The sequence below is a fragment of the Myodes glareolus genome, chromosome 3, assembly GCF_982192425.1.
Source record: "Myodes glareolus chromosome 3, mMyoGla1.1, whole genome shotgun sequence".
NCBI lineage: Eukaryota > Metazoa > Chordata > Mammalia > Rodentia > Cricetidae > Myodes > Myodes glareolus.
In genome coordinates this window covers 80,016,153-80,031,441 of record NC_142028.1, presented here as the reverse complement: position 1 = coordinate 80,031,441, position 15,289 = coordinate 80,016,153, and the positions used below count along the sequence as shown (strand labels likewise).

Sequence of the window (15,289 nt, the reverse complement as noted above, 5' to 3'; positions counted from 1 at the left end):
AGTCTTTGATTTCTTTTGATGCTTGTGGTCATGTTTGTATCTATTTGCAGAGGAAAGAGGAGCTAGGCATTTTTTTTTCAATTTTGAATACTGATAGAAATAATTTGATTCCTATCGATAGTAATTTGAGATATTAACCTTGAGTGAAAGACATTAATATTTTGCCTGGCATCTAGCATGGTTCAAGATACCAAGGAACTGAGCATATTGTACCATAAGAGAAAGAGAACTTAATGAATATAAACTATTTTGTGCCTCAATCCCTTGAGATTTTTTTTTCAGGATAAAGTTGAGAGAATAAAATATTGAAACTTTTGATTACAATATGTAAAATAGAATAACAAATTAGGATTCTGAGTTGCTTGCTAAAAATCTAACAGTTTTATAATGCTTGAAACTTGGATCTTGAAATTGTAAGTCTTTTAAGTAATATATAGAACATCAAATATACATGCACATTATGATATTGTTATTTGGAGAGAGATTAGGATTCAATTTCAAAGTTATGATGTAACTACTATACTGTCACTTAGCATGAGTCATAAAATGTAAGCTAGCCTGTGACTCAGACATAGGTAAGTATTGCTCTCACGCCCTTGAAATGAGGACTGAAACAGCTTGAATATATAACTTGGCTGGAAAAATGTATTGAAAGCGACATAATTAGAAATTGAGTTTAGGCTTGCTTGAATTAGAATTTGATGTTGAAGTTAGTTATCTTTGTGCCTTTAATTTTACTTTGATCATTAGCAAATACAGTAATATACAACTTTTAGACAATGTTATAATACATTGAAATCAGACAACTTTGAAATCTTGATCAAACAGTTTAAGGAAAATGATTAGTACCATAGAGTCAGTGTTGGTGTTTGAAGTATGCAGTGATCGCTGCTTGCCACTGAAGTATGTGAGTTCCCTGTGCCCCACCATAGATATAAAGCACATTTCTCCATAAACTGACTTAGTCACTGATATCACACATTTCTCGAAGACTCGTTGCTTTACCAAAAATAACTATTCTTGTGTGTCTGTAAAGTCACATACTTCACACTCTAATGAAAGAGCCTCTGAAAAGTTGTTGACCTGTGGAAAAACTGACATGTTAACCTGCTGGGCTGGGTGTCGTTTTGGTGCTCTAGCACTCCGGAGGGATTTTAAAGTGATTTTGAAATCTGCTGTCTGGCTTGGGTTTGAGAAATGTTGATGATACTGAAAATCACAGGTGAAGCCAATTTTTTGCCTTTCTGTTGCTGCATATTGATCCTTTGTCCTGTGCAACCTTTTCCAGATCATCATCACTTTGGCTGCTGCAGATCCAAGGATTATAAGGTGTGTCAAACCAATATATTATGACAAGTGCTCTGGTTTTCAAACAACATGAGGATATTTCTGCTGTGGGAGTCTCCTCTGTGTGCTGTGATTAGCATTAATGAATAAAGAAACTGCCTTGGCCTGTTGATAGGACAGAACTTAGGTGGGTGGGGAAGACAGAACTGAATGCTGGGAGGAAGGTTGGAGTCATAGCAATGTCATGGAACTACCAGAGACAGATGCTGGGAATTTTACCCGGTAAGCCACTGCCACATGATGATACACAAATTACTAGAAATGGGTTAAATTAAGATGTAAGAGTTAGCCAATAAGATGGTAGAGCTAATGGGCCAGGCAATGATTTAATTAATACAGTTTCTGTGTGATTATTTTGGTTCTGGGCAGCCGGGATGAACAAGCAGGCCCTCCTCCTACATTTTTCTGCCATAGAAATTCTTATGGAAGCTATCATTTATTTTATAAAATAATTTGAAAGCAATAATTGACCCAGCATGGAATGCTATGGTTTTGGTGGCTGTACCAAGGGATACAGTATGCCTTCACTGAATATCTTCCCACAGTTATGCTATGAGTTTCCTTATCCATTTTGACCAATTGTTGACTTTAAATGTGTGAGTGTGTGTCTGTGTGTGTGGATTTGTGCAATATAAGTATTTGTATTTAATGCATATATGTAATATATGCATACACATACATACATTTGTCTGTGTGATTTGAATGTGTGTTTAATACATATGTGTTAAATTGTCTACAGGTATACACACAAACACATATATATCTTTGCATACATACATGCACACACAAGTGAGATATCATCATGTCCAATATACTACATGGAGTTATTCTAAAGGCAGACTTTCTTTGTTAATTTCCTTTAAATAATGCTCAACAGTTTATAATTAATTTGTTTTCATCTTTGTTTACATTCCTCTTCTTTTTCTTCTTTTACTAATCAATAAGTATTAGGCCATGAAGTGTTTTATTGATTTGCTTCTCAATAATTGCTATTACCTGTTATATTGATATGATATGCAAATTGTATGAGTAGTTTGATAAAACAATCAAATATGGAGAGAACAGGTTAATATTTGCATGGCACTAATCTGGCTGTAATTTGATCAGTTCATTTAAAGTAGATGCGAAGGCTCTTTTCCCGATGTGTTCTGCTAAGAACTGCACCTCAAATTCGGCAAATAGATGGATCTAGAAAACATCATATTGAGTGAGGTAACCCAGACCCAGAAAGACAAATATCATATGTACTCACTCATAAGTTGTAACAGGAGTGAGCAGGCCTGCTTTTGGTTCCAGCCACCTAGCTTACACCTGAAATAATCACACAGAAATTGTATTAATTAAATCACTGCCTGGCCCATTAGCTCTAGCCTCTTATTGGCTAACTCTCACATCTTGATTAACTCATTTCTATTAAATCTGTTTATCACCACATACTGTGGCTTACCAGCAAGACTCTAACCTACATCTGTCTCAGGCAGGAGATTCATGGCATCTGCTACTCTGCCCTTCTTCCCAGCATTCAGTTGTCTACTCTGCCTACCTAAGTTCTGCCCTATCAAAAGGCCAAGGCAGTTTCTTTATTCAACCAATGAAAGCAACACATAGACAGAAGGGCCTCCTACACCATCAAGTGGCTTTTAGAGATAAAGCAAAGAAAATCTGCCTATAATTCATAAAGACCAGAGAACCTAGACAATAATGAGGACCCTGAGAGAGACATACATGGCTCTAATCTACATAAGAATTAGAAAAAGACAAGATCTCCTGAGTAAATTGGTAGCATGGGGACCATGGGAGAGGATAGAAGGGGAGGGGAGCAGCGAGAAAAATCTATAACTCAATAAAGTCAATAATAAAAAAAAAACTGCACCTCAAAGCGTCTGTAGTCTCCTGACCTCACCTAGATTCATTACTCTCAGGGCTTTCCTTGGAGACAGTGAGTGATGAATAAATTCAAAGACTATTTCTGTATCCAGGATAGAGATTTTCACATAAATGCATCTATCATATCAAATATAGAAAAAATAAAAGATGATTTTTATGGGTAAATAGTGGTTGACTGATAAATACTCACGTAGTAGAAAAACAGGATTTCAACAAGAAGGAATTAATGACGTGCAGAGCATGCAGAGGGTTTATAGGAAGGCCACTGCTTTGAGGTCCCTGGTGGCATACAGGAAGAGAGAGATGTGAGTCTGCAGAGGGAAGGTGACATGGTAGATGTTGGAGGAAGTGCAATTTTCTTAGAGAAAAGAGAAATTATTGACGGATTTGAAGTATGGTGTGCTGAAGGGTGAAGCATCCTTTTTATCCCTGAGGCTACTTCACTCCCAGTACAGCTTGTGTCTCCTCTGACAGTTTCTAGATTTTCAGTCTTAATCTGCTCTTCTGGACAAATGAAATTCTCTCTTCTGTGAATATATAATAATTAGCTTTTCTCATAAATCCTCTCCTTTTATCCCCATTTCTTTTTTACTGTCTACTCCATCCTGAACCAGTGTCCTCATTCTTTCTGTTTGCAGTCGCACTTCTCATGTCTTGTAGACACTTATTTAATACATTGGTTCTCACTGAAGTGCACCTTCAGAGGGACATTTGAGTATTTATTACTGCTATGTAGGGAAAGTGATATTACTACTGTGATATAGGGAAAGTGGATTGGTTCTGCTGAGCTGAGCTGACAGGTGTTCTACAAAAAGTAGTATGATTTGAAATAGTGAAGATATACTTCCTATCACATATGGCTTTCAGGACCCGCACAGGATATTAAACAGGAAAAAAAGCAGATTGGTAATTATCAGAACCTAGAGTTGTATATTTGTACAGAAGCAGTGAGATTTTTATATTGTTTTAAGGTTCATTGTGTCATAGGAGTATATCTATACAATATAATTTGTTTCTTTAAAACTATATACTGTGATTTTTATTCTTTTAATTAGTGGTAGTACAATATATTGTTTTTCTCTAAAGTGTATGTTAAATATCTTGTACTTAAATTGTCTTTGCTGATTATGGCAAGTTCCAAAACACACACACGCACACACACATACACACACACACACACACACACACACCACAAGCACTTCCTGGTGTGTCATCTTTTCCTCCTTTCACCGTGAGACTCAGAAAAGTGCTGCCTCTCCTTACCATCATTCTGGAAATATTTGGGGGAAATGAATTCTCTGAGAATTTCAGAACGAAGGAGTTCTTATGTCTCTTTAAATAAAAGAAATAGGACACATTCATACTGAAATTGAGAAGCATCCCAATTAAAATAAAAGAAAGAAAATGCCTTGACTCAACATTATAAGATAAAGACTTCCAAAGATAACATGGAGGTTTTTCTGTGTGTGTGTTGATCATCTGCTGCTGGGCAAGGGGCCTGCCCTGAAGAGTGGTTTGTTGCCCAATGAGACTCCCTTAGAGAAAACTAATTTTTCTTTATTTAGGTGTCCATTAATTGGAGATAGCTTCAGGGTTTGGGATGGGGGCATGTGTCTACTTCTCCTTTTGTTTCTAGAACCCCATCTGGTGCAGTCCCTGGTAGGCCCTATGCATACTGCCTCAGTCTGTGACTTCATGTGTAAAACAGCTGTTTTGTATAGAGACAATGATTCCTTGGTGTCTCTATCACCTATTACTCCTAAACTCCTTTTCATCCTCTTCTTCAGAGTTCAGATATTTACATTACAATTCAAAATGGTAGCAAAATTAAAGTTATGATGTAGCAATGAAATAATTATATGGTTGGAGGTCACCACAATATAAGGAATTGTATTAAAGGGTTGCAGCATCAGGAAGGTTAAGAACCATTGATCTGTTTCATTTCTTAGGAAAATTCATTCTTCTTCCACTGCTTCCCTCCCTCTGACTCCCTCTCCAGCCCCAAGATCATATTTTTGATATTAGCTCTCTATTCGATGTGCAGTTGGTAAAAATCTTTTACTGTTCTGTAGCCACATTTCCTGAATGACAGTGTTCTTTACTATAAAGAAGCCTTTCAGGGACTGGAGAGATGGCTCAGCGGTTAGGAGCATTGCCTGCTCTTCCAGAGGTCCTGAGTTCAATTCCTGGCAACCCCATGGTGGCTCTCAACCATCTGTAATGGGGTCTAGCGCCCTCTTCTGGCCTGCAGGCATACATGCAGACAGAATATTGTATACATAATAAATAAATATTAAAAAAGAAGAAGCCTTTCAGTTTTATGAAGTCCCATTTATTAATTGTTCTTAATTCCAGTGCTAACAATATTCTGTTCAGAAAGCTTTTTCCTATAGATCAGCCCCTTAATCTGGCCTTTCTTTCTTGTTTGTTTTAATGTTCATAGTATTTTTCCATTTTAACCTTATATCTTTTGTGCTTTTTACTTTTTTCCTGATTCTGTATGTTTTAATTTCTGTTCTCAAAACAGGTCTTCCCTGAGGACATTGCTTTCTCCTCACCACCCCTTAGTTTATAAGATATGAATGATAAAATGTATTTATTTTAGTATTGAACTTGATTTATAATACAGCATATATGTATATACATGTACACACATGATTAAATCTACTTAACATCTATTACCTCACCTACCTTCTTGATAGAATGTTTAAGATTCTAGCACTTTTCACATATTAAGTATACAGTTAACTATAATCACCATGCTGTGCAACAGACCTGTGTGCATTCATCATCTTCTCTACTTGAAACTCCATCCTTTTGGGCCCCAGCTAAGACCTAGGCAATAGTGGAGAGTGTACCCGAACTGGCATTGTCCTGTATTCAGATTGATGAGTATCTTAAATAACACCATAGAACCTTCATCCAGCAACAGATGGAAACAGAGGCAGAATCCTACATCGGAGCACTGGACTGAGCTCCCAAAGTCCAGTTGAAGAGTGGAAGGAATGAGAATATGAGCAAAGAGGTCAAGACCATGAGGGGTTCATCCACTGAAGCAGTTTACCTGAGCTAATGGGAGTTCACCAACTCCAACTGGACTGGGAAGGAACAAGCATAGGACCAAACTAGTCCCTCTGAATGTGGTTGACAGTACTTGTATGGCTGGGGCAGACTGAGGGGCCACTGGCAGTGGCACTGGAATTTGTCTCTGCTGTATGTACTGGCTTTTTGGGATCCTAATCTCTTAGGATGTATACCTTGCTCAGCCTAGGTATAGGGTGGAGGGCCTTTAACCTTTCACAGGGCAAGGTGCCTTGCCCTCTCTTAGGATTGGAGGGGGTGGGGTAGGAGGGTGTTTGGAGGCAGTGGGAGGAGGGAAGGGAGTTGGAATTTGGATTGTTTTTAAAAATATAATAAAAGAAATAAAAATAGGTAATAAAAAAGAAACTCCATCCTTTTGATTGAATGCTTCCCCTCCATCGCCCTTGAACAATCCATACTCTCCTTTTATGAGTTCTGCTTTTTCAGACTCTACAGATAAGTGAGGTTAGAGTCCTTTGTCTTTCTGCATCTGGCTTCCTTAGATCAATGGCTTCTAGAATCATGCATTTTGTTGCAAGTATCAGGAGTTCATTACTTTTTAAGATCACATAATATTCCATTATATTTATCATATTTTCCCAATTTTCATCTGTTGGTGGGAACAAATTGTGTACAAGCTCATTACTTCTTAACAGCCTTTGCTAAATGCAGATAAAAGCAAGTGCAACCCATGTTTCTTGCCAGCTGTTTCCTGAGAGACATAAGCTTGGAAGTTATGTGGTCTATTTCCCAACCTATCACTGGCAAGAGCTTTATTAATTTTTTCTGCTATTTTACATTAATCTTAACTTTTCTATCTGCAAACATCTGTTCCCTTGCTGCCTGTTCCCAAGGAATACGTAAATGAATATTTAGCTTTATGTTAAGGCCAGTATATTAAAATATCAACTTCTAAATTGCTCAGGGTAATGCTATTTGTTGTACAAATAAGGCCCTAACTTCAGAAGCTAAATATAGTAGAGATTTAATTTTAAATCTTAGCAAATAGAAGGTGCTTCTAAACTTCTGCTTTGTTTTATGCAATAACTCATTTTGGGTCTCCCTTACTCTGGGGTCTCAAAGGCCCCTTTGTAAAGAGAGAGAAGGTTCTGTTTTCTGAGAGCCTTTCTTGAAATGGACATTTGTCTGTGTTTTGCTGTCAACAACTGGTCACAGTTCCTCCATTGATGCAAAGATGCTTCTTAGCAATGTCCCTACTCTGGAGGAGGGCAAGATGAATTGGAGTCAATGTCTAGTCAAGTTCTTTGCATTTGAGATATAAAAACGAGTTGTGACAATGTCTAGTGGCTTCTGTTGCATTTTAGATATGGACATGAGTTGTGGTGGATGTCTAGTCGCTTCTGTTGCATTCTAGATATGAACACGAACTATGGTGGATGTCTAGTGGCTTCCATTGCATTCTAGACATGAACACATGTTGTGGCAGATGTCTAGTGGCTTCTGTTGCATTCTTAACACGAGCATGAGTTGTGGCAAATGGTAAGTGGCTGCTGTGGCATTCTAGCTACGAACGTCTCTCTCCTCTTTGACAAGGGTTTTGTGACTGAAACTATCATGTAACAAAACTAGAAAGCATCTCTACTCTTATTGCTATTTCATAGTAATGTGGATATTAACAGAATTCCTGTGTATTCGGACTGTAATAATTATTAGGGACAATATACATAATGCTTTGACATTCTGCTCATCAATTATCTATTAGTTTAAACTTTTTTGGACTTTATTTTATCTGATTTGAATGTTTTGCCTTCCTGTACACCATTTGCATGTTTTGTGCTCATGAAAGTCAGAAGAGCATCAGATCCCATGGAACTGGAGTTAATAGTGGTTGTAAACCACCATGTGGATGCTGGGAACCAAACTTGGGTCCTCTTTAAGAGCAACAAGTAAGATTAATCCCAGAACCATCTCTCCAGTTCCCAGATTTGATTATTATAGCAGACACCAGAGGCAATTACTCATAAAGAAACGTATGACTCACAGTTAAAAGTTCATTGGTCCCATTGCTTTGGCAAGGTGGCATATGGTAGAAGCACATGGCAGGGAAAATCCACTCCCATCAAGATGCTGGGTGCATGAGAGAGGTGCACTGGATTCTGCAACTCCTAAAGACTTTCCAGTAGGCCCCACCCTTAATAGTTTTACCACCTCCTGATTTTTTTTGAGGCTTAACCTTTTATTACATGGGTTTTTGTACAGCTTGTGAGGGTCAGATTATAGCAACTAAAAGCTAAAGGTTTTTGACATGATGGAGAACTGAAAAGGCATCGCAATAACATTGAGCTCTGTGGTTCTAATGTGTCATTGATGAAATTATGTCATTTAAAAATGAGCAGACAATTGAAGTTTATTAATGTTCAGTAAATAGCCTGCAACATAAAAGCCTTATTACATAGGAAATGTTTAAATCTGTCTTAGAAGGAGCATGTAGCGCATGAAAGTCTGTCAGTGTTGGCTGATTATACTGGACATTGATTCAGATGATTGGTTGTTTCAAATTTAGTATTTGGATTTATGATGCTAAAAAGTCTGAGGTGAGCTCTTCAGGAGGCAGTTTGCCCATGAGGCAGTTTGCCTGCAAAGAAAGCAAGCAGGCAAGCAACAACCAAATCTAAACCACAAGCCAAGATCCAGCAACAATCTGAGAAGTAATTTAGTAACTCATTCCTATTGCAATGAGAATAGTCTACATTGTCATTCTGTGGGCCTGGCTCAAAGATGAGTTTAGTTATTTACATTTGTTTACATAACTGTAACCTTCTCCTATAGACTCATAGAAAAATACCAGGGAGATACACTGTAGAACCATCAGCAATGTACCACCATCCCATGAAAATGGTTATGCAGTCTTAGAAGCCTGTGCTTAGTTTTGGACTTAGTTTAACAAACCCACTACAAGAGTTATTTCATCATGGCAGCTATAAAGACCTCTGAGCAGGGGGCTGAAGGATCCAGAGGGTCTTAGAGGAAGGTTCTATTTCTGCACTCAGGCTTTTATCTGTATCTTGAATCTATAGACTTTAGTGGCCATTGGGGTTGTCACTAGGTGTCTCCCCCAAGAGCTGTATGCTCTGATGACCTCAAGGGAGGTTTTTGGGGACACAATACAGAGAAGGAGGATACTGCCTTAACAGTAATATCTCTGGAAACAAAAAGTTAAGAGTTGATAACTTACATTTTAATGGAGAGCATTCAGTGGAGAATCTAATTGGTAAAGTTTGTATATAAAATTTTAGGATTAATAAACCCAGGGTAGAGGTTTACCAGTCATAATAGGTGAGTAGTGAAGGAAAAGGTTCATTTGTTCTGAGAAGGGCATTGCTTGTCCAGACAAAGAGAAGAATCAGTATTATTTTGAGAAGGGTACCCAGTTGATGATTGAGCCTTTTGATTTTCAGGAAGATCATTATGGGAAGGTCCTGGGGTAAATACTGAAGCTATTCACAGGTTTGCAGTCTTGTTTTCCTGGCTAAAAGTTTGAGGAAGTCAGGAGAAGGTTATGTGGAATGGAGGTGGGCCATAATTCCTTATGTAGTTAAGTCATATGGATGCAATTGTTCTAGGTTCTCCTATTTCACTAAGTTATATGTTTCCCCCTTAATATGCTGCACATTGTGAGATCTATTGAACTCAACTTGACAAACGCCTATTGCATCCACTATTCTTCAACTCTTGTAATTTTGTGTTTTTATGTCCGAATAAAACTTTATTGTGTATATGCACCACGTTTTCTTTATTCATCCTCTCATCTGCTGAGAACACGGGCTGATTCCCTAACATGGCCCTTGTCTCTCCAGGTCTCTATTTCTGCGTTCTCCTCACTGTGAGGTCCCTGTTGACCGTTCTTTAAAAGAATTCTTTTTCATCTGCTCCCGTTCCACTCATCAGCATTTCTGACCCCCTTTCTTGTTTTACTTTGTCTGGTGGAACGTAATACTTCTTGGAATGATTCATATTTTATTTATGTATCTTACTCTGTATTTATGTCTTAAAGCTGTTTATCCTTAATAGAATTCTATTTGTGTACAAGTTCCACAGTTGTACAAATTTGTTAATTTTTCTGTCTTGATTTATGTATCTGGTTGTTTCCAGAAGCAATGAGAGAAGGTTAGAGGGAGAACTTGAATGGTACCTGCTTGAGCCTCATAGCTAAACTAAGCAATCAGTGGTTTATTCATATGTGTTCTTTATTTTATATATACCAGTCTATATAGTCACACCCCTACACAAGTAAGTGGGCAAAAGCCCAGGAAACCTCAACCTGTACACAAAAAAACTTCAGGCAACTAAATAATGCTCAGAGTAGGAGAAATAGTCTTATTCAGTGACAAACACACCAATTAATTATCCAGATCAGTGATCAACAGACTGACTGATGATTTCATGTATTTAAGAATATACATGGAACAACAATTAATGAAAATGAGACCATAAATTTGAAAGAGAGCAAGGCGAGAGGTATATAGGAAAATTTGATGGGAGGAAAATGGTGGAAATATGATATAATTACAATTTCCAAAAAGAAAATAAATAATTAAAAATCAAAAATATATTGTATTCATTTTATCGTGTATGTGTGTGTGTGTATGTATACACATATAGATAGATACACATGTATTTTTTAAAACAGGTTATCAGGACACCACATGGGAGAGACTTTGAGGATCCCTTCGAAAGGTGTGAGGAATATCTGAGCCCAAGGACATGTAGCAAGCCCCAGCATTCTGCAAGGACCTTATTAGTTCATTCAGCACCCTCAACAGCACCAAAGCATTGTCAAAGCCCTGTGCTAAATAGAGGCTCTCTCAGGGAAAGGTAAGTGTAGTTTGTTTTTCTTCATTTTTTTTTCTTTCTGAACGGAAATACTATGAGTTCAAGGCCAGCCTCGGGTATACTTTTCATCTGTTGAATGTTTGGCATTAGAAACAGGGAACAGCATATTCATATAATGTAATTATTTATAAAATTAAATTTTAATTTTGAGGCTTACTTAAATTGTTTGCTTTGAATAGATTATATATTCTGTTGATATTTCTCCCTACCACAGTTCACTTAAAGTGAGTTTGTTAGCCAGACCTGGACTCTATTCCTAATCAGTTAATGTAATTAACTTATGTTTAAGCTATTTAACTTAAAGTGAAAATCTGAATTGTGATAGGTTGTTTTAGTAGACCCATTTTGGCGGAAGTTGCTTGTTTGTTTTTGGCTGCTCAGACCCGAAATAATCACATAGAAACTATATTATTTGCAATACTGTTTGGCCAAAACTTAAGCATCTTTTTTATCTAGCTCTTATATCCTAAACTAACTCATCTCCATTAATCTGTACATCACTGTGAGGTTGTGGCCTACCGGCAAAGTTTCAACAAGCTCCGGCAGAGGCATCTGTCTCCTGTGGCAGCTACATGACTTCTCTCTGACTCTGCCTACCCTCTCTATATATCTTTTTCAGCCTGCCTTTACTCTGTTAAGCCATTGCCTGAAAGCAGCTTATTTATTAACCAATGGCAATAAAAGATGTTCACAGCATACATCACCTCCCATATCAGACCCATAGTGATTTATTATTATTGATTGACCCTAAGTATAGAAATATCCTAGGCTGAATTTTCTGATTAGTCTCAGTGGTGAAGCATGCATTGTTGTGTGGCATCTGGCTTCTCATTTACCTCCTGACAGCAATCCAATAGAATATAGATCGTGGGAAGAGTAAAGCACTCCCTCTAGGAATGCTTGCATCCAAGTCAGAAGGGTGGTTATATGTTGGCATGAACCCCCCCACCACCATTTTTATATAAGGCAATTCTTTACCCATTTAAAAATTCTAGGTTATTTAAAAAATTTTTACAGAAAAATTGAAACTTGGGAGATATAGTTTCAACACTTTTACTCTTACATTCCATGGTTAGAGATGGCATAAAAAAGTAGCCAGTGAATTCTTAAAACATTTTAAGTTCTTTCACTTATTTCACCAGGCATAATTACAATTATTTAATTAACTGTAGAGACAATATCAATAGTCTGGCTGAACAAGCTATCTTGAACAAGATTATGGCTGCTACATTAAAACATTCTGTTCTGAACAGATAAATTTATCAGATAGATTTATCTGTCTCTTCATTAGCTTTGTAAAGATTTGGACTGGGGAAGGGAAAGGGGGAGGGAGAGAATGTGAGTATATGTGTGATGCTGACCTCTTGGTAGTAAGATGCAGAGTATTTTTTAATTTGGTTTGGTTTTTAGAATTTCATGCTTGAGTATTAAATTTACATCATTCCCCTCTCCTCCCTCCATAAGGCTCCTCCCATGTCTTTCCCTACTCCCTCTTAAATCATGACCTCATCTTCTACAATCATTATTGTTACACATACATGTGTACACATGCATACTGGATCCATTTAGTGTTGCTCATGTATACATGTGTTTAGGTCTTGGAATTATGTAATCTACAGGGGTCTCTTTCCTGGAGAAATCTGATTTTCCCTCCCCTTAGTGGCCACTGATTTTCTGTACCTCTTCATCTAAGGTTGGGGCCTCTGGAAATGTCCCCCTTTCATGTTCGTGTTTCCCAGTGCTGTCACTATGTAGGTCTTGTTTATGCAGCCCTATTTCTGAGATTTCATGTGTGCATCATCCTTTTCATGTCTGGAAGACACTATCTTGCAGTAGGCATCCTGGTGCTCTGACTCCTAAGGTCTTCTCACTCCCTCTTCAGTCTTGTTCCCTGAGCTTAAGTCTAGGGTTGTGTTGTAGATGTACCAATGGGAGCAAGGCACCTTGCTATCACTTGTTCTCTACATTTTGATTAATTTTGATTGATGCCATTCCTAGTTCATTAGAATCTTGTCTAAGAGGAATGGTGTTGTGATATAGGAGAGTTCTCACATGGTGTGTATTTGCATGCATATACGCACACACACACACACACAGAGGGACCTGAGTTATTTTATTTGTATATACAATGTTAACTGTCTGTAAATTTTTTATTGATTATAGCTAAAATTAGCTGTCCAATTATATTTCAGTGGAAGAAATACCTTAATAATGAATATTACTCTTTAATTCTCTTTCTTCCATCTTGCCTCAAGTCTTCTTGAGAACTGGTTTCACTCTGTAACCTCAGCTGTCCTGGAAATTGATATGTAGACCAGACTGGCCTCACCTTGTGCTGATCCTCCCGTATCTGCCTAAGGAGAGATAGGATACTTTACTTCCATGCCAAATAAATGTGATTAAGCTTTTTGCTAAAATAAAATGAGTGCTCTTAATAGTCAAAATTGCCTTTTGATTCAGTGAAAATAAGGCACATTTAAAATAGTGAATTAGTTTGAACTCATGTAACACCTCCATTTGGATGATTTTAATCTATAAAGAAGGGCATGCCCCTAGCATTCAATTCATATTACTAGGAGCAAAACGTTTTATTCTTTCCAGGACTCAGTAGCCCTCTTAAAACGAACAGCACTCTCAGGTTTGGTATTTCTAGGTCACTAGCGATGCATTTGCAGGTGTTTACACAATCCATTATAGTCTTGCCACAGTTGTAAGTGAAGCTGAAACCATTGTGTATTGTCTATCCCAGGTCAAAGTCTTGTCTAGAAGTTGTATGTCAGAGACACAGCGTCAGAAGTTTATATGTACAGTATTCATTAAAATTACATTTTCTCTAAGATTACAGTATAAGTTGCTAACTCTTTGATCATGGTTTATAATAAGCAGATTTTAAAAACTTTATCAGTTTATGCCAATGAATTCTTATTTTAGTCCAAATGCTTTTTTCTTTTCACCCACTTAAAAAGTACCTCCAGAAATTTCCACGGCATAAAATGGTTTCAATTTTGATTGTATTTCAGAAGCACATTTTCTCTAAGTATAAATATTAATATTATGGCCCAGATTTGTTTTACACTTTACAATGTTGCTAAAATCAGGCTTAGATATTAGCATGCCTAATTAAAAGGGAATTGGTGCCCTTTTAAATCATGCTCAAGTTTTTTTCTTTTGTAAATCATATTAAAGATTGTGAGGCAAGCATTCCTTATGCCATAGCACAGACTAGTGGATTTAGATGCTCATGGTGCCCTTGGGAGGCCCTGGAGCTGCATAGTTGGATCTTAACTTTCCACAATGGGCTTTATGTACTCAAATAATTGTTCTACCAATCCACTTGCATAGGTGAAACTAATCTTCCTTTTGTCTATGTGAGAGATTGTTTGGGATTATCTATTAAATTGATTGTCTACTGATTATGTCATTTAAAGTATATCATTTAAACATCCATGTATTTAATAATCCATGCTTTGTATAATAATGTAATATTCTAATTTTGTAGGTAAGAACAAGCTGAGAACAAAAAGGGAACCAGATTTAAGAAATATATTAGCACACTATTTTTTATAAGGGAATTATCAATAACACTTCAAATACATGCATTATAATTAAAGGAATCAGGAACTTTTCAGGATGACCTGAATAAAATAAAATAGCTTAATTATATGACTGTCAATTTTGAATTAAAGAAGAGCAGAATGAAAAGATGTTTTATTTCTTCTCTGACATTTTAAATCCCAATGTGCTGACTTTAATTAAATTTATACTTTTCTCATCTATATTTAAATACTTCATTCCTTTAAAAGTATAATTCTCACAGTGGATAGAGAGGTGATATACCTTTGTTGAGAAGGGACCGTTTTGTTCCTATTCGGATATGGAATATTTCAGAATAATTTCCATTCTGAGTGGAAATGGAAATGTGAGTAGATTCTAGATATTTTTTTATTTCACACACACACACACACACACATTGCTTATTTCATAAAATTTGTGGGTTGTAACTTCCTGTTTCTTCCACATAGTTTTAGGGTATATTGATTATTAGAAAATAAGTGCTAATTTTAAAGACATTGTACATGGAATTATTCTTCTGTGTGAACATCTACATCTTTATTTAGAG

General features: G+C 36.9%; 1 protein-coding gene across 2 annotated transcripts in view; it reads left to right on the top strand.

The window, feature by feature from the left end:
• Positions 1-15,289, top strand: part of Spata6 (spermatogenesis associated 6) — a 98,616-nt gene that overhangs the window by 60,753 nt on the left and 22,574 nt on the right. For both annotated transcript variants that reach the window (XM_048453396.3, XM_048453397.3), the window contains 2 exons: positions 1,289-1,329; positions 10,967-11,151. In XM_048453396.3, coding sequence (XP_048309353.1) covers positions 1,289-1,329; positions 10,967-11,151 — 226 coding nt within the window. The remainder of the gene's footprint in view (positions 1-1,288; positions 1,330-10,966; positions 11,152-15,289) is intronic.